This window comes from Sus scrofa, chromosome 8 (genome assembly GCF_000003025.6).
Source record: "Sus scrofa isolate TJ Tabasco breed Duroc chromosome 8, Sscrofa11.1, whole genome shotgun sequence".
NCBI classification, from domain to species: Eukaryota; Metazoa; Chordata; class Mammalia; order Artiodactyla; family Suidae; genus Sus; species Sus scrofa.
This window is the reverse complement of record NC_010450.4, coordinates 29552643-29572174: the sequence shown is the minus strand read 5'-3', so window position 1 is coordinate 29572174 and position 19532 is coordinate 29552643. Positions and strand designations below refer to the sequence as shown.

The 19532-nt window shown below is 49.4% G+C and overlaps 1 protein-coding gene across 7 annotated transcripts in view; it reads right to left on the bottom strand.

The window, feature by feature from the left end:
* TBC1D1 (TBC1 domain family member 1) overlaps nt 1-19532 on the bottom strand; it is a 220231-nt gene that overhangs the window by 18400 nt on the left and 182299 nt on the right. For all 7 annotated transcript variants that reach the window (XM_021101100.1, XM_021101102.1, XM_021101101.1 and 4 more), the window contains 3 exons: nt 17138-17299; nt 10628-10786; nt 1223-1467 (listed from right to left, as the gene is read on the bottom strand). In XM_021101100.1, coding sequence (XP_020956759.1) covers nt 1223-1467; nt 10628-10786; nt 17138-17299 — 566 coding nt within the window. The remainder of the gene's footprint in view (nt 1-1222; nt 1468-10627; nt 10787-17137; nt 17300-19532) is intronic.

Here is a 19532-nt window from a genome sequence, read left to right as displayed (position 1 = left end):
ACTGCCGGCCTGGGAAAAACTGTGTCCCGTGGGCCAGATGACACGCTTCTCTCAGATACCAGCTGCGACTCTTTCAGATCAAAAAATGTAATCACCAGACCACCAGCTCAAAGACAGTGGTGTGTTATATACTAAATTACATAAATCTGAGAAATTCCGCTCTCTCAGATGGCAGGTGCGCCTACATTAACCATGCTGATGGAGAGCGTAGGAAGAAGCCGGCAGTACGTGTGGAGAGGGTTATGCGGACCAACCCCTTCTGGTGAACAGAAGGGTTTCCTTCCATAAGATTTATGTTCACACGGTCCCTACACGCAGGTAGAGGGGAAAGGATTTCCAGCCACATCGTTTGGGGCTCTGGAACAGTCCATGACTCTAACCTAAACTTTCTAAGACTCTGAAAGCAGACTACGTTGCTGGTAAACAAACAGGTAAACCCAAGTTCCAACACTTGGAAATATTCCCAAAGCAGGATCCAGAGTTCTCCCCCACCTCAAAGGAGAGGTAGTAGCACTGGACACAGTACTATGTGGGGTTTCTCCTGACATGACCTGCCATCTGTCACCTATGCATTCAACATATACCAACCAGGTGCCCACTTCATCCCAGGCACTGGCCTAAGAGCTAGGGGTGCAGCCCCTCTCACGGTGCACGCCAAGGAGAGCCAGAAAACAACCAGGCCAATGAATAAGGACAGAAGACAACTCCAGGCAGTGCGAGTGTTCACACAAAAGGACTGAGACAGGATCACGTGATACAGCGAGCAGAGTGGAAGTGGGGGGACACGGCGTCAGGGTGGACAGGTGACATCTGAGCTGGATCTGGGATGACAGGGGCTCGGGGTGGGGGTGAGACCCCCGGCCAAGTTAGCAGCAAATACCCTGGGGGGATGGGAATCAGATCACCTGATAAAGGGTCAAAGGAGGGCCCTGGAGTCAGACAGGCCTGGCTTTAAATCCCACCCCTGCCACCTGCTAGCTGTGTGACCTGTTCAAATTACATAACCTCTCTGAGCCTTGCCCATCAACAATGTCTTCCCAAGGGTTGAGGAAATAAGTACACGTGAAACACTTGGTGTGATGCCTAGCACAGGGGAAGTTCTCAGCAGCGACAGATGTTACAAGGTTAACTCATGGTGGAAGAGCTCCTTAGATACACCGGAAAGGGGTTAGTAACATTTTTAGCGTTTATCTTTATCAAAGACAGAAGAAAGGCTCTCTACCTGCAAAATAATCATGTCCGGCCGGTACTGTTTCCGCAGTCCCATGTCAAACATCAGAAACTTGAGCATGTTAAACGCCTCTTCTTCACCCATGTGAAGCAGCAAAATGCCTGCTACAAAGCTGAGACCTTGGCAATAGCCGACTTCCTGGTCTAGAAGCGAGTAGGCCTTCAAAATGTTGTAAAGCGACAGCTGCCCTGCTCCGAGCTGAGCAGAGAAGTACGGGTGTGTTGGAAAGGTTCGCCCTGTGAAAACAAAACACACTGGTTGCAATTTTTAAAAAAGGAAGCGTATTGAACCAGAAATCCGACGTGCTTCAGGCTAAAGCAACAGACCTTTACAAGTGGGATCATGCTATAAATCCACTCTGTAAACCAGGTCAGCTGGTCGTTCTTGGAATAATGTTTGCAAATAAAAAACTCAACAGTCATGATTTCAGATGAAAGAGAAGAGAACTGCTTTTAGGCCTGCAGAGATCTGGATTTCAAACTAAAACAGAACAATCTCTTCCTCTCAAGAGGATCGGAGTTGTGGTTCTCCACCCAACCACAGGCCAGCACCACGGCCTGGCCATCAGAGCTCCCTGGTCAGTTTGCACGACCGCTCAGTTCCCTGCAAGCGCTCCAGGCCGTGCACGTGTCTTTCCTTCTTTCTTTTTTTAAAAGGGAAAACAGGGAAAGGGGAAAGAGGAACAGGATGAGAAAGACTGGGGAGAAGAAAGAACAACACGTTAGTTAATTTATTGATTTACTGATTTATTTTTAGGGCTGCACCTGCGGCATATGGAAGTTTCTGGGCCAGCAGTCAAAACAGAGCTGCAGCTGCAGGCCTACACCACAGCCACAATAATGCAGGACCTGAGCCACATCTGCGACCTACACCATAGCCTGTGGCAACACCAGAGTCTCAACCCACTGAGAGAGGCCAGGGATCGAACCCACATCCTCATGAATACTAGCTGGGTTCCTAACCCCCTGAGCCACAATGGGAACTCCTGCACGCACATTTTTGCATCTTTACACCACAGGCAGGGCTTTGAAACACACTGGGGAAGAGCAGGTGTTTTCTTTTACACAGTTCCCTCTGATAAAGGGGTTAAAATAAAAAGTTCTCAATATCCCAATTTCCACATAAAGCTGGTATCCAGTCTAAAGACTTCTGTCCAGGAGGCTTCCGTGGGTGATACCTGTCGAACCCCGCCTCCCCTCTCCTCCTGGAATGTGGCTGATGGGGAAGTGTGTTTCCAGCGGGCAGAGAAGTGCCTGATTAAAGTCATGCTCAGCTGGGGCCACACCAGCCTCATGGGGATCAGCAAAGGCACAAGTGCATGGAGGCCACAAGGGAAATGTCCTCTTAATTACCTGGTCCAGCAAAGGGAGGAGGACACACTCGAGTTCCTTCTCAGCCCCGTGAGAAAGCATTTAATCAATCCACATCCATTTACCTGAACCGAACTTTGGGGGACGGCAATGGTCTAACAACTTTCCACAACTTTCTTGTCATTCTGCTTTATTCCCCCGCAACAAGTCTCCCCCAAACACTCTGCACATGTCACCCCACGGCTAGAAGGCAATCGGGAGCTCTGCACACTCACCTCCCCGCCTACCCTCCTGGCTTCACGCTCTACTCCAAGGTTAACCCAGGACCTGTGCAGGGCGGGGCAGCAGGGTGCCCAGCTCTCTGAGCCCCGCTGGGCCGCATGTGCCAGCATGAGCGGGCGTGGCCATGCCTCTGCGTGTGCCCCGCCACAGCAGACAACTCAACTCTAACATGAGCCCCACACGCAACCTAACAGCTTCTACTGGTCATGTTAAAGAGCAACAGGTGAACTTGATTTGAAAACACTGTTTGACCCAACACTTGCAATACTGCTACTTCAAGATGTGATCAACATACATGTTATTAACAAGACATGCTGCATTTTTTCCACTAAGCCTTTGAAATCCAGTATATTCTTTGTACTGACAACACATCTCAATTCAGACCAGCCACCATCCAAGCCCTCCACAGCCACATGTGGCCGGCGTACTGGAGGGCACAATATATGCTTCCCTCAGGTTCCCAAGAGGCAGAGGGCAGGACTACACAGGCAGCACTTCACTCCGTTACCCCCGGCCCACCTCTGCTCCGGCCCGGCCTGCACCCCCATCTCCACTTTCTCTGGGTCTCAAATACAAAAGGTGGCAGAACACACAGAAGTCATGTGGCATGGAGGGACACCAGGAAAGGTTTGGTTGTGTTTAAATTTCACCTATTGATGTGAGCATTCCTGATCAAATGCCCTCTCGTGTCATAAGTTACCCACACGGAAATGAGCTCGTGCCAACCTGTCTGCTGTGGAGGGGAATGCTGGCATTTAAGCCTCACGAGGCTCCTGAGAGGACAAGCCTGGCAGGCTGGGAGGGACGTGGCCGCTCAGCAGCTGTCAGATTTGGGGGCAGCGACTTCCCAGGTAGTCACACGGCTCTGTGCTTAGCAGAGTCCTGAGCTGGGCTTAGTGCTCTGGAGACTCGCTTAATAACTGCTGAACAAGGAGGTCTGCATTTTCATCTGGCAACAGGCTGTCCTGGAAATTAAGTACCATCTGGAGGAGACAGTCTCCGTGGGTGGCTCCGGTCACCTCCCCACAGCCTGGCTACCAATCGTATGTTACGTGGAAACAAACCTTAGGCCATGCTCTGCCAAATGTGACCTCTGTTAGCAGGCCAGCACGAGACAGGAACCACACAAGAACTTCTCCTGCTCTGTCCTCAGGCCTCCAACAGGCAGCTCCTGGGAGACAGTCGGTGGGAGGAGGGCACCGCGGCAAGAGCCAAAGTCCTCCCCGCTTCTTCACCGAGTGGCTGAGCCCCCTACCTCCGCAGTGAAGGCGTCCCAGGAGAAATGCAGCTCCTCGAAACAGAATGTTCTACTTCCCTCCTCACTCAGCATCTCACACGCAGTACCCTGCACGAGGCACTTAGCTATGTTTCCCCATCACCGTGTCCTCGCTGTGACCTTGGGGGCTTAGCTAATTCCTTGCAGCCTCTACTTCTCCCCTCGAAGTGGGACTATGACTACTCCCTGGGGGCTGCTGTGACGATTAAATGCAAGGTGTGTGTGCCCGGCCTGAAGCCTTACACACGGCCGCCCCTTAATGAATAACGGCCACTGGGGTGGGACGCTCAGATGACCACCAAGCCTGCTCTCTGAGAAACAAGGCTATTGATGTAAAAGACATTCTCAAGCAGCAGCCACAATAGCAGACTGCTTCTTGCCACGAAGAATGTTCAGACTAGAGCTGGGCTTTTGGAAGTACTTATATGAAGACAGCGATGGAACCACTCACCTACCTGGTGCTGAGAGCTCCCTCTGTGACAGGACTGTGCTAAGGAGCTAAAGACCAACACTTTCTCTGCCCTTAAGAAGCTCACAGTCTGGTGGGGAAAAGAGACAAATCCAGAGAATTCAAATATTTATTGACCCCAGGCCTTGCACAGGGCGCTCTTCCGGGACTCTCACGAGTGGGAGACAACTCAAACAACTGATGCCCGGGGCTCTCCTTCCCACGTGAGGTGGGCTGGCCAGGGCAGAGGGCGCGGGGCCGGGAGGCCGTCTGGAGGAAGGGACTCCTCGGCTGAACCAGGCAGGGAAAGCCTGCCAGGCAGCAAGGCCACGGCCCCCAGACCTGGGGCTGCCAGCAGAAGGATGGATGGGAAAGAGGCAAGGGCAGCAAGCTGAGCACTCTGACACCAGGTGGAGTCCTGCGGCGGGTCTCGCGAAGGCCACCAGCCGGCTCAGGTGACTGGGGGCCAGAGACATGAGATTCTGCCCTGAAGAAATCTCAGGCGGCAGCCTGCGAGACACCCCATGTGGGCAGAATCCAGAGGATATGAGCTGGGACAGGAGTCAAGAAGCTGTCACAGGAGACCAGGTCCTCATCTAGAAGAGCAAAACGCTGGGGTGACAAGCAGGGCTGGGATCCGGGTTTGCTCCTGAGCCACTCCCAGGACGAGGAAAGGGGGGAGCGCAGACTGACTTTGGAGTTTCCAACACAGAAAACGGAGTGGTTAATTAAAAATAAGAATTGATCCAGGAGTTCCCGTCGTGGCGCAGTGGTTAACAAATCCGACTAGGAACCATGAGGTTGCGGGTTCGGTCCCTGCCCTTGCTCAGTGGGTTAACGATCCGGCGTTGCCATGAGCTATGGTGTAGGTTGCAGACGCGGCTCGGATCCTGCGTTGCTGTGGCTCTGGCGTAGGCCAGTGGCTACAGCTCCGATTCGACCCCTAGCCTGGGAACCTCCATATGCCGTGGGAGTGGCCCAAAGAAATAGCAAAAAAAAAAGAATTGATCCAAAATAAAAATTGATCAGAGTTCCCATTGTGGCGAAGTGGAAACAATCTGACTAGTATCCATGAGGATGTGGGTTCGATCCCTGGCCTTGCTCAGTGGGTTAAGGATCTGGCGTTGCCGTGAGCTGTATGTAGGTCGCAGACATGGCTTGGATCCTGCATTGCTGTGGCTCTGGCGTAGGCCGGCAGCTGTAGCTCTGATTGGACCCCTAGCCTGGGAACCTCCATATGTCACAAGTATGGCCCCAAAAAAGCGAGAAAAAAAAAAAAAAGATCAAGAAAAGAATATTTGGATAGAGAGAAAAAAAAAACTGGCAAATGTATGTTTGGACTAAAAAAAGTCTGAGGAATTTCTTATAATTCTACAACCTTTTGACCAAAACTCTTGTGGGAAATGCATTTCACAATTTAAAATTTGTAAATTTTAGAAAGGTAACAGTGTATTTATTGTATATTACATAAGGATCAGGGCAGCAGTCGATGATCAAACACATGTAGAATTTTACAGCAAAACACAAAAAAGCCACACTAAGGAAAACAGTGAGCTATAAGTAGCCTCACGGCAGTTCAAGTCAAATTTTGCCCCCAAAATAGTTTAGGACTCAGGACATTTTGCCAAAAATAAGTTACAGAAAATTTGTGGTTTTCATAGCTTTTTGGCTTTTGGAATCGTAGATAAAAGATTATAGACCTGAATTAATTTCTATTAAAATTTACAAATTAGGTGAGAGAATAAATCACAGCATATTTTTAAGGAAAAGCACCTTTTCCATTTCCAAGTGTGCAGCATGTATTAGGCCCGGCAAGTGCTACTCAGCTCTGCTCCCGGAGCATGCGATTTTATGCACGTGCAATCAGGGTACCCTCTAGACAGAAGGCATTCGTGAGGGAAGCGGAAAGCTAAGGGGCCTTTGTGAGGAACAAGTGGGCTTTACTCTAGGAGCTGGTTTCACCGGCCCTCAGACACATGACAAGGAGAGCAGTCACATGGGTGCAGGGCGAGGACCCTCGGGACCAGGGCTGTCTCACTTCACCCGCTGCATGAAGGGCAGACTCTGTGCTCCCCCTTTTTCAGTAGCTAGGGGGAAAAAACACAAGCTTTTTAGAACTTAGCTAAACCTCTTGCTTAAAACATACGACATATGAATGGAGACACTTCCCAAGTGGATCTGTCCCCAGGGCACTGTGGTCAAGGGCTAAGGGCACAGGCGGCTGGGACGGGCCATCTGGCCTCTCTGAACCTCAGTTTCCTCTTCTTCACAAAGGGCAGAGGGTGGGCCCATGGGGCTGGGAGAGCACGACCACTGCAGGGAAGGACGAGGCTGGACAGCCTGCCAGGGGAGGCACCACAGCGGCACGCCCGAGAGAGGAGCAGCTGATGGGGTGGGGGTTACGTGGAGCCTGAAGGAGGTTTCAGCTCACTGCCCAGTGTCCCCCACGGCCTTCTGCGTGGCCACGAATAGACAGAAGGCACAGCCGCAAGGCAGAACGCTGGGCAGCAAAGGCTGTCCGCCCAGGACAGAGAGCCAGAGAAGTGAGAAGGGTCACAATTACCTGAAGGTGGCAGAAATGGGTGTAGCTGGAACCTGGCCTGAGGCAGGGGGGAGGCAGGTTCCTGAACTGAGGCCTAAGCATGATTTGCCAAGTGTCATCTGCTACCCGCCTGGCCAGGTGGGGTCAAATCCGACAGCACTTCTCCACCTGACCAGAGAGGGGGAGGCTGTGCTGAACTGCAGTGGACACAGCCAAGAAAGACAGAAGCCACACAGGGTCCTAGAAGGGACATGATACAGGAACAAAGATGGCCAAGGTTCTAGAACTTTCTGCCACTGAGCAGCAGCCTGTAACTTGGGCAAAACATGTAACCTCTCTGGACTTCAATCATCACCTCCAAAGTGATGATATGTGCCCAAGTTTATTCATAATCGTGTAAAGCTGAGATCCAACAAAGCTAGAGAATATAGTTCACAAAAGTAAAACACTGTCCAGCTACAAAGTCTGTCATTCTCACTCTCTCTGGAGGGAAGAAGAAAAAAATAATAATAATAATCTTGTGACGGCTGATTAGATTAACAACTAATTTCAGAAAGTAAAGCAAAAGGCAGGAAAACAAATGAAAACCCAAAATACATCCAACCAACAAGAACTCCGATCTTCTGGCCAGGATATGGACAAACCGTAACATGACTTGTTTTTGCTCTGCCCTACACACCTTTGTTGGGCCCGAGTCAGCCTCCGTGTAGACTAAACAAAAAGTGTAGACAAAACAACTGACTTGGCAAATACCACCTTGGTGAGAGGTGAGGGAAACAACAGGCAAAGCTGGGAGAGCTTCTAGGTGAGGCCTCCGTGAACCCGCTGAACAGAGCCAGGGCCTGGCAGGCAGGCCACCTGGTCCACAGCCGGGTCCAGGCCAGCTCTCGGGTTCATGGAGGGAGAGAAGGCAGACCCTGGAGGAGGCTGGAGAGAGGCACAGAGGTTATCTGGAAAAGGCACTGCTGGCAACAGGGCTCCCCTGGGGCCTTGGGAGGCACTGGGAGGGCATTGGAATTGGGGGCCAGGCCTGGCAAAGAAGGTAGGCCAGCGCTGCCAGGCAGGAGGGGCTGCAGCTGGCCTTTGGAGGTGCAGGGGGGAGAGCAGGGATGGAGAGGACATGAGTGCAGCCTGGGCCTGTCTTGGGGGGAAAGGCCAGCCTGGGCCTGTCGCGGGGGGAAAGGCCAGATCTCAGCTCTCAAGACCCTGTGCCAACTAGAGGAAAGGTGGCTGCACACACAGCTCCCAGGGGAGAGCCCTGCTGAGGCCCCTGTGCTGCCGTGGCTTTTGCTCCCTCTGCAGACAAGTGACTGCGTCTGAGCTACAAGAACAGCAGGAGGAGGCCTTCCTGCAAGGAAGGTAGGGAAGAGGCCATGCCGAGGAAACGCATCCCGCCGCCTCCTCCCACCCCAGGCAGAGGCCGTCTGCACCCTCCTCCCTCTCGACTCCCTCTCTCAATTTATTCTGCTCTTCATTTCACATGATAGGAACATGATGTCACTTTTTCTGTTACTCATCACATTAGCAAACACAGCTACTGCCAATTCACAAAACTACTTTCCTTGGGGTCAGCGGCCAAGTGGGCTCCAGCCCCAGGCCTCACATTCTCACTGTCCCCAAGGTGCAACATGGCCTGTCAGCATCGCCCTCCCCCGAGCCAGCTGCCCCCAGCAATGTGTGGGGCTCCTGAGCACAGGCGCCTACCGCAGCGCAGAGCCAGAGCGGGTTTAGGTCCTGGCAGTTAGCTGTGTCACCGTGTGCGAAACCTGACCTCTCTGTGCCTCAGAGACTCTCCTCGTTTCTTAAAGAGGATACAGGGCCAGCTTCCCAAGGCTGTTGTGAGGCTCGTGGGAGACTGAGATGCTAGGACAGTGACGCATAGTCAACATTAAGAGATTTATTAAGCATCTACTATGTGACATGTTCTGTCCTAGGAGATGGGGTACAATGGCAAACAGCCTGATTCTAACCCACAGAGGGGAGGCTGCCTCCTATCAGGAGAAAGGCAATAAAGAGGCACGGCCGCATGTCTGAGACAGCAGTGGGAGAGAGTGGGGGGCCAGAGAGAGTGGGGGTGGGGTTAAGAGCACAGGCCTGGAGTCACAGAGCTCAGCAGCACACCGGCTGTGTCCCTTTGGGCAAGTAACTTAACTTCTCTGCATATCAGTATTCCAACTCCAAACAAGGACAGAACAACGTCTCCCTGGTCACGTTGTGAGGGTTAAAGAAAGTAGTTTAAGTAACTTCACACAACCTGTGGCCCAAGGTAAAGCTTAAATAATAATGATAATTGTAATAATAATAGATGCGATAAGTATGATGAGGGAGGGCGTGGGGTGGGACAGAAAGGCTTAGCGGAGGCGCCTAACCCGGCCTGAGGGTGGAAAAGAGGCCATTGCTCAGGGACAGTTTCTCAGCTTAGCCCTAAACTGTGACCCACCTGCTGCTCTGCTGCGCGGCTGGAGAGTGGAGCCCGGTACTGCCTGCGTGGCTCACACCTCCAGTGACTGAAAATTTCCTCCTGCCCTCCTGGCGGCAGTGCTGCAGGGACCTCCAAGAGCCGGGCCGCCGTGGGGCCCAAGCACTGATCAGGGAGCCCAGGGTGGATGCTGCTGAGCCCTGTCACCTGGGGCCCTTGGGGCTCCAGCCCTTGTGGAGGGGGCGGGCAGGGAGGATGTCCCACTCCCCACCCCTGTCCCCATGGGGCCACTGACAACACAGAAGGGCTCCTGTCACCACGATCACACCCTAACTCCACAAATTCCCCACTGCGGCAGCTGCAAATGAGCCAATACACTGCTTCCACTTTAGCTTCTTAAAACTGTTCCAGGAAGTTCCTGTTGTGGCGCAGTGGTTAACGAATCTGACTAGGGACCATGAGGTTGCGGGTTTGGTCCCTGCCCTTGCTCAGTGGGTTAAGGATCCAGCGTTGCCCTGAGCTGTGGTGTAGGTTGCAGACGCGGCGTTGCTGTGGCTCTGGTGTAGGCCGGCGGCTACGGCTCTGATTCAACTCCTAGCCTGGGAACCTCCATATGCCATTGGAAATGGCAAAAAGACAAAAAAAAAAAAAAAAAAAAAAAACTGTTCCAGAGACAAGGTGCCTCCTGGGGCTTCCAAAATAAAATCACCCAAGGCACACTCACAAACTGCTTTTCTAGTAAATCCTGTTTGAAAACCCTCAAGACTAGGGTGTGGCTCCTGTAATTAAAAGCAGCCTCGACTCTGACCCGCGCATTTCCAGGACATTCCTCCATGGACCATAAAACCTCTCATCAATATCTGAATCACTGAAATAGAGCTGCCACGATCCCCACCCCCACCCCCATGCTGGGGGGCTGACAAGGCACAGAGGGAGATTTTTCTATATCTGAGAAGACATCTGGGATTACTCCAGGGCTTTGCTAATTCAAAGTCTCAGGAGCAAATTCTGATTGCTAAGCTGAAAGAGAGATCCCTAAATAACTCAGAGAGTCTCTTCTGCTTTGTCAAGTGAGTGACTGAAACCTCCATTTCCACGCCAAGTCCACGGCAGGCTTACCGAGGTCGATGAGAATTGCGTGTTGCTGGGAGGTGAGCTGTTTTAAGAGTTCTTTGTACGGCGTGTCCTTGGGCTGCTGTTTGCTGGGAAACTGGTGTTTCAGGTGGTATTGCTCTGCTAGGAATTTCCAGATTTCACCCCGGTGATGTCGTGGCACACCTGCACGAGAGAGAGAGACTTCGTGTACAGAACACAACTTAATCATGGAAACAGCTGTGTTTCAGTCCATTGGTCCAACTTCTCGCTCCAAAATGATGAATGGACAGCTCAGAGAGGGCAGTAAAGCAGCCACAAGTCCGTCCTCTTTGCTCCCTTCCTTCCCCCGCACCACGCCGTTCTCGCCCCGCCTCCTCAGCCTCCTCCCATCTTTCAAACGTATATGTACCATGTTCAGACTGCGCTAGAGCGGAAGTAAACTGATGACTATGGCCATGAGACCCTATCTGGTACCAATTAATAACATCCTAGGGGAATAAGTGCAAGCATGTGAAACTGCAGGGCAAGATGCCATCTCTGAGAAGGGCTGGAAGCAAGTGAGGTGAGGCTGAAGGATGGAGATCAAGGTTTCCTGGACTCCTTCAATTGTGCCAAGACTCAAGAGCAGGGGGACGAAGAGAGGGGACGAGGCAGAGGAAAGGAACTTGTGAGTGTTTCCGTGGACCTCGGCACAGGGTGCCCGCAGGAGGGAGCAGGTGGCAGTCAGGCTGGCAGGGCTTTGCTAGAGGCAAAACTGAGGGCAAGAAACCTGCCCTTCATTTGGCAGCTGGAGGAAAGCACTGGATGTTTGCAGCTGGGAAGGAGTAGCTGAACCAACGCCAAGGTTCTGGGACACTGATGAGACATCTTTCTGGAAGGATGGGCTGGAGGAAGGGGCCCAAGGTTGGACAGGGGGTGGCCTGCAGGAACATGCCTGGTGGGCAGGCAGTATGGACCTAAAAATAAGAAAAATTATCTAAGAGCCTCTACCTAATGTTTTAGATGCCATTAGAGTATTTTAAAATGTTGTCTAGGAAAGTTCCCACTGCGGTGCGGTAGTGGGTTAAGGATCTGGCATTTCTATGGCAGCGCAGGTTTGACCCCCAGCCGGCGCAGGAGCTTAAGGATCTGGCAGGTACTGCTGTAGCCTGAGTTGGATCCCTGGCCTGGGAACTTCCATATGCCATGGGGGCAGCCAAAAAAAAAGTCTTAAACTAAGAAAAGTTCTCTTAAAGTCAACAATGTTAAATAGGACAAACCTCCTTAGAAAAAGTGAAGGGTCTGAATCAGAAGTCTTGGGTTCAAGATTCCACTGTTTCAAGGCCCAGATGTGGAAATGGGGAGACAGAGAAAACAGGAGAAAGAGACTCCAAACCCTTCTCATCTCTGAGAAGAGCTCTCTTCAGGGAAAAGGAGCCTCCGAAGCAGGGTTTAATCTTTTCCTTCCATCCAGAAAAAGATGTGAGCACTGTGTGTACCTCCCTGCCGCTCGCTCGGAAAGCCTGCCCCTTGGCAGGTCATCTGCCGGCGTCCCCGTCACTGGCACCGAGAGCAGCCCTACTCTGGGAAGAGCAGCAGCGAACACTCCCTGTGAGGTGACAGGCGCCTTCAGCATTCTGACCTCTTTCCATCATCCCCACAGCCTGCGGAGGGTCCCCGGTAAAGATAAAGAGGAGGAGACAGAGGCCCCTTGCCGAGAAGAGACCACCCAGCAAGCTGGCGGCAGCCCAGGAAAAGGGACTGCCATCTTCTAAAGGTCTCACTGTCGGACAAGCTGCTGCTCAGATGGGAACTGGGGAAATAGCTCATGTTCCTACTGGCAATTACTAAAATAATCATTTGTGGAGTTGAATCACTTTCATTTACTTCAGATCCATAGGAACTGTTTAGAAAGCACCACTCAGCCACCTCTCGGAGATACTTACAGTACAGTGAGTAATTTGGTTTTACCCTGTGGGAGAAAGACAGGGCCACATGTAACTGTGACCACATCCCACGCTTTCTCTGAATGTTTATCTAGGAGTTAACTGGACGGCCTTGTGTAGTGGGTTCAATAGTGACCTCCAAAAAGCTATTTCCATGTCCTAATTACCAGAAGCTGTGAATGTTATTTCATTGGAAAAGAGTTTTTGAGGATTATGATTAAGTTAGACAAAGATCCTGAAATGAGATCATCCCCCTGGATGATCCAAGGCGCCCTAGATCCAGTGACAATATCTTCCTAAGATTCACGCAGCGGAGGAGAGGAGCAGGGGAGGTGCCCGTTGGAGGCAGAGACTGAAGCGATGTAGCCCGAGGTGAGAAATGCCAACCCACCAGAAGCTGGAACGGGCCAAGTGCAGCCCTGCCTGCACTCTGACTTCAGACTCTGGCCTCCAGAACTGGGAGGGAAATTTTTCTGCTGTTTTAGCCACTAATTTTGTGATCATTTGTTACAGCAGCAACAGGAAACTAATACGCCTGCTAGCTGCCTCTTTATATGATTCTATTTCTTTTCTCCTTTCTACTCCTGCTCAGAGAGGTATCTTGGGGCGGGGGGAGGGGTATACGTGGACACATACAAAAAACTTCACACCATATAAGAAGAAAATGCGAGCTAAAAAACTGTCAGCATGTTCAGTGATTTATAGTGGGGCTTTTCACAAACTACTTTTTTTTCAAACTGGGAAATTTTCCCAAGTTATGACATGACCAATTTTCCCTTTTTACTAAATCATTCCCATTATCTTATCAAACTTTTATCTGTAGGAGGAAAAGAATACTGGCTGTCACTGGACAGTACCTCATATTCTGGTATTTAAGAGAAAGCTTAGATTTTTTATTTTAAAACACAGGGTCATGCAAATCGAGCCAATGTTTTTGCTAAGAATGATGGGGAACACCCTTTTCCATGCTCTGTTTCACCTCTGCTCCTGACCCCCACCCCCACCCCCCAGAGAACCCTGGCAGTGGACTGGGGCCTGCAGGCAGGAGACCACCCTCCCCCAGATGTAAATACCTTTCAATCTTTACTGAGTTTAAAAGTAAGGTCTTGGAGTTCCCGTCGTGGCGCAGTGGTTAACGAATCCGACTAGGAATTGGTTGCGGGTTCGGTCCCTGCCCTTGCTCAGTGGGTTAACGATCGGTGTTGCTGTGAGCTGTGGTGTAGGTTGCAGACGCGGCTCGGATCCCGAGTTGCTGTGGCTCTGGCGTAGGCTGGTGGCTACAGCTCCGATTAGCCCCCTAGCCTGGGAACCTCCATATGCCGTAGGAGAGGCCCAAGAAATGGCAAAAAGACCAAAAAAAAAAAAAAAAAAAAAAAAGGTCTGCATACTATTTAAATGGGGGGGGGGGCAAATTAACCTTCTGAAAACGCATAAAGAAGCAAGTGAAAAACCACCCATAACTAGAGGGAACATGTAATTCACCACCCAAAGCAGGAAGTTTCAGAAAGTGAAGGGGAGGAAGACTATTCATTATCACACGTGGACAGGCTATAAAGCAGGGATACGCCGGCAACCGGATACAGCCATCCTGCTTCAGCTCAGGTATCAGCAAACACGGGACATACTTTCTGCACGTACACACGGACACACAGCTGTACACGAGGTGAGGCGGTCCTCTCTCACTTAACGATTGCCTCAACATCTTTTACACCAGCCAATACAAATCTGTGTCATTTTCAAGGAATATGACGGGGTGTGATCACATGGTTGGGGTTTGGGGGGGGATCCTGCTTTATTTTTTGGCTATTAAACAGTGCCACAATAAGCATTCTTCCTCTACGGTATATTTTTGACTGATTAATTTCTAGAATGGGTTTCTAGACATGGCAGTGATGGGTCAAAGGTAAGCAGCAGAGTCTGCATCTGGTCCGTATCACCAACGACTCAGGCAGCCTCCTTGCAATCCCATTCCTAGGAGAGTATGCTCCAGTTATAAAGCTCTAGCTTGATATCTTTAGAGAAATCATTTAAGCCAAAGTGGACTCTGAATTATTTAAAATTCCCTAGAATTATTCTTCCTTCTCCTAAGTTGACATCCTAAAATCCTGCCACTCCTAATCTAACTAACTTGGGAAGCTTATAAATCTCTTTATTTCCGTCACTAAGAGGTCTTTAGATCATTAAAAGGAGAGGCCTTGTTACCCACACAAGGTCTATCTTCTCTTTCAAGGGCTTGGAAAAGTCAAAGGTGCAGTTCTGATTTGATCTCATTCCAACGCTGAGCTGAGATGGACTGCGATCATTTGTTTGGAGTTGTTAAATCTTACATACTGAAACCAACTGAATGATTGACAAAGCTTCTTTTATAGTCAGAGATACAAAGTCCCTGCCACAAAGTGATGTGACGATGTCTGGGGACGCACGAGGAAACGGCAGGTTAGCCTTGGTTTATCTCCGTATATAAACTGTCCGGTTCTCTAGCCCCGGCTACACTACGCAGGCCCCAATGCCTAGAGCACTTCCATTCAGTCCCCCCACAGGCGCGTGATGAAAACCCACACGTAATCAGGTGCCAGGCTCCTAAGGAGCTCAAACATTTGGAACAGCCGTCACAGCCACATGCACTTTACCCTGAGAAGAAGTCCAGCCACCTGAAGACCATCGTCTAGTTAACAGTGAAGAGGGGAAGGCAGACTCATTCTTTCCTCTGCTTTCTTCTTTTTCAGAACAGCGATCTGGGGCTACCTGGTGCCATGGTCAGCCTCCAGCAACCACAAAGAACGTGAGAACTGGAAAAGTTCTGGGAGGTTCTCTGTGGGTCCACACCTCATCTTCTACCAGCCTGGAGGCTGGAGGCCTGAGCCCAGGAGGCAGAGGACACCTGCCAAAGGTCACACTGGGAGCTGCTGGCCAATTCAGCACCTGAGTCTTGGCATCCCACCACATTGCCGGTCTCGAAGAACAGCACTGCTGAGGCCCAGCTCACCCTCAGGCAGCGCCTGAGGGTGGCTACAACTCTAGCAGTCTGGGGTGTGACCAGCTCTGTGGCCCTGGGCCCACTCCTCAACATCTCTGGGTCCAAATTTCCTTCCCTATAGAAAGGGGAAAGTGGTAACTAGTGGTAACTACATACACTATTACTAAAATTGATGCTATCAAAATGCAAATAAAGGTTAATTAACACCTAATAAACCACAGTAAAAAAACTACTTTGTTCCATTTCCTCTTGGAGACAAATACTGCTTGTGTAACTTTGTCCACTGAACTACTGATCAAGTCAGGAGATAATCATAGGATGTGTATATGTTTGTACCTCTTATTTTTTTTTTCTTATTTTGGGGGGGGGGCTTTTTAGGGCCACACCCATAGCATAAGGAGGTTGCTAGGCCAGGGGTCAAACCCACATCAGCCCACACCCCAGCCACAGCAATGCCAGATCCAAGCCATGCCTGCAACCTACACCACAGCCCACGGCAACGCCAGATCCTTAACCCACTGAGCGAGGCCAGAGATCAAACCTGAATCCTCATGGACGCTAGTCAGATTCGTTTCGACTGAGCCGTGATGGGAACTCCTGTATCTCTTATTCTAAACACCTGCTTATTCAGGCCTAGATGGACCAGAAGTCAGTAGCACTTGAACTAGATCAGACTAAGAAAGCTTCCCATCTTGCCAGCAGACACTACTACACTTTTTAAGAAATGGTTTTCTTTTACTTAAACACTAACAGTCCATGAAGGACAATCATTAAGCTCTAAAACGGTGTCAAACTATCTGTAATATTTTCTTCTTTTTATTTTTTTTTTCTTTTTAAATATTCTATTCCACTACTGATGCTTTGATAAAACATAAGGTAAAAATGAAACAGAAGAATGAAATGGGGAAAAAAAGACGGACAGAACATGAAAAGTTCACATTTTTTTCATTAGGATCACTGTCAAATCGCTGGAGAACTTTCTAGATGCTTACTCTCAAGTCCTGCGCTTACCTCAGATCGATAACTATTTGGACTAGAACCCACTCCGTAGACCACACTGAAAACAGCAGCACGTCCTGCCCACCTTCCAAAGCCTTTCAGCCCAGCAGACATCTGTGGCATGTGTGCTCCTCACAACAGCCGCTGCCGTCACCCACGTCTCTCCCACGTGCAAAGTGAGGCTCAGAGAGGTTACGCCACGTGCCTGAGATCGCACTGCAAAGGAACTGGCGAAACTGGAATCCAACCCGGAGACCACCTGCCTGGAGTCTGTGCGGACACTACATTGTCTCTCGAGAGCACCCAGGGGGAAGCCAGACAGTTTGCTGTCAGTTTACTATTTAACTCATGTATCGTCACATCTTCACCAGTTTGTAGGCAGCTAAGCCCTTTGGCTTTCCTTTGTCTTCTTTCTGTTTCCTGGTTTTCTGGGAATTTTAATTAATTTAATTAAGAGGAATCACAAAAGGTGACACATCAATTACCTAAGACATCTGGAAACAGGTGAGGTAAAGACATGATAAATAGGAGATGGCCACTGAAACCGGGCTTCCAAAATGTTTTCATTCTGTACCTCCTCCCAGTCATCGACGAGGGGTGAGGGTGGCGGGACTGACTCCCAGCTAAGCTTACCTTGCCCAACAGCCGAGTGCATTTTTTCCATGTCAAACTTAATTTTTGATCTTCCTGGAGTGCTAAGCATCTTTTCCCACACTGTAGTTACTTCTTTAAGACAAGGAGTGATTTCTTCATAATCAAGCTTTAGGCGCTTGTTCAGCAGATCATTCTCAGAGGCTAGAACAGGCAATGTAAGAGCACATTAGAGAACAAACACTACGGCTGCACGTCTCCCATTTCACAACCACGGCTGAGAGGTCGAGCAGCTACAGCCAGCTTAACAGGTCCAAGTTAGACACTGCTCCTGCCCCAACCGTTTCCCAATTTTCGAAACTAAACACCTAGGACGTATCCTTGATTCCTCTTATTCCTTCACCCCAGTGGATTCTGTTGACTCGACTGCTAAAACGCATCCCATACCTGTCCAACCCTATACATCGCACAACTGCCCTATTAACTATCAACATCGCAAGGGCAGGAACTGTGTCTGATTTCCCAGCACCTGGCACCATAGGATCTCACGACCTTATCTAAGCTAGGAGAGGCTCTCCAAGGACAGTTCCTTGTTTTGAGCCAAACCTCCTTCAAGTAGCTTCTACCTTTAGTTGTGTTTCTGCTGCCTGGGGCTGAGCAGAATAAATCTACCATTTTCATATGGCATCTCCTCAAACGCATGAAGACAGCTATTATTTCCTCCCAACCGTATTCAGGTTACAGCTGCAATAAGGGGAATTCTATCTCAATTAACAAACCAGGAGGGAAAATCAATAAAGGAAAAGTGTAAACTGACCATTCTAAGGATGGAAACTGACCACATCACTCCCACCTAAACCCACTAAACCCTACTTAGACACAGTCGTGATGTGGTCAGCCCCCAAACCCATGCCACATCACACTTCAGATCTAGACTGAGAGCTTGTTAGAAGAGCAGCTAGGATACATAGCTAAGCACAGGCCAATACACAGACTTCAGCAGGGCTGATAAACCCGTCTTTATGATAATAATAAACAAAAATACTGTATGTCTCAACTACAGTCTATTGAGTAACACTTGATCTTAATGACGCTTACGAGGCAGGTTTTTTGGATGAGAAGACTGAGTCCCCGACCCTCACCCCCCAAGGCCTAAGAGGAGGCAGAAGGGGCCTGACAACTTGCCTTTCTCCACCAGGCAGAAGAGCTTGCAGTTATTAATTACACATTTTTTTTCTGAGACTAGGCATCAATTAGGGGCCCTAAATGTTTGAGAGAATCCAGTGGAGCTACTGAGACCTAGAGTTTTCTTTGAGTCAAAGATTTTCAAACCAAATTTTCTCTTTAATGGACATAGGGCCTATCGTATCTTTTTTTTCCTGGTTAAGTTTTCATAAACTGCATCTTTCAAGAAGTTTGTCCACTGCATATAAGTTGTTTATTGGCACAGAGCTGTTCTTAGTCCTCTAGGCTACACATGTTGGTAAGTCACAGCACACCTCTCACAAGCCAGTTCTCCCCCTGCCCCAACTTTATTCTGGAGAAGACTGAAGCTGAACGGGCTCCTTATGGTGCCCAGGGCCCCGGTGTAAGGCAAGAAGTTAAATGATTTTAAACAGGAATTACAGCTATTTCATTGAGTTGCTTCTGTGAGGATTAAGTGAGATGAAATATACAAAGCATCTACAAAATGTCTATTAATTAGAGTGCTCCACAAATTATGAAAAATATAAAAACAAAAAATCTAAATAATGTTGCTTTACAAAGTAAGCGCTGATAACATAAAACATTTTCTTTTTTGCATTAAAACTTGAGCAAATGCTAATAACTCAAGTAATCTGGCTTACGCTAACCAAATAGTAAGATTTTATTCATTTTATGCATGGATTCGGTACTTAAATGACTCAGTACCTGCCGGCACATATAAATGCATCAAAAGATGGCCCTGAAAAGGTTTGCAGAGATGCCTTGTCCAGCCTCTCACATCACAGACACAGAAACTCAAGTTCAAAGTGAGTAAGAGACTCTCCCAAGGTTATTTACTAGCTGGCGGGCAGCCAAGAGACTCTAGGCCTTCTGCTGCCTCCTTCTTATCTTCTATGATTTTTTTCATCTTCTATCTTTATTCTTCTCCTTCTTTCTTTGAAGAATACATTTTCAAGGTCCTGCTAAATTATTCCCTACGTCTGTGGAGTTCAATTTTTTTTTTTTTTTTTTTTTTATGTCAAGCCTAGATTGCTCTTGGCTATAAGAACACACAATAGAGGCCATTTGAGCTGAGCTAACCCTTGCGGCACATCAGGTTCGGGACCAGCCCTGCCAAACAGTGACTGCAAGCAGCCCTGGACTCTCAGTGCCAACAAACATTGCTCTGGCAGTGAATTCCACTGTGAGCATGTCTGTATACATTAAACAGCCCAGCAAGCAACAAGAGGCA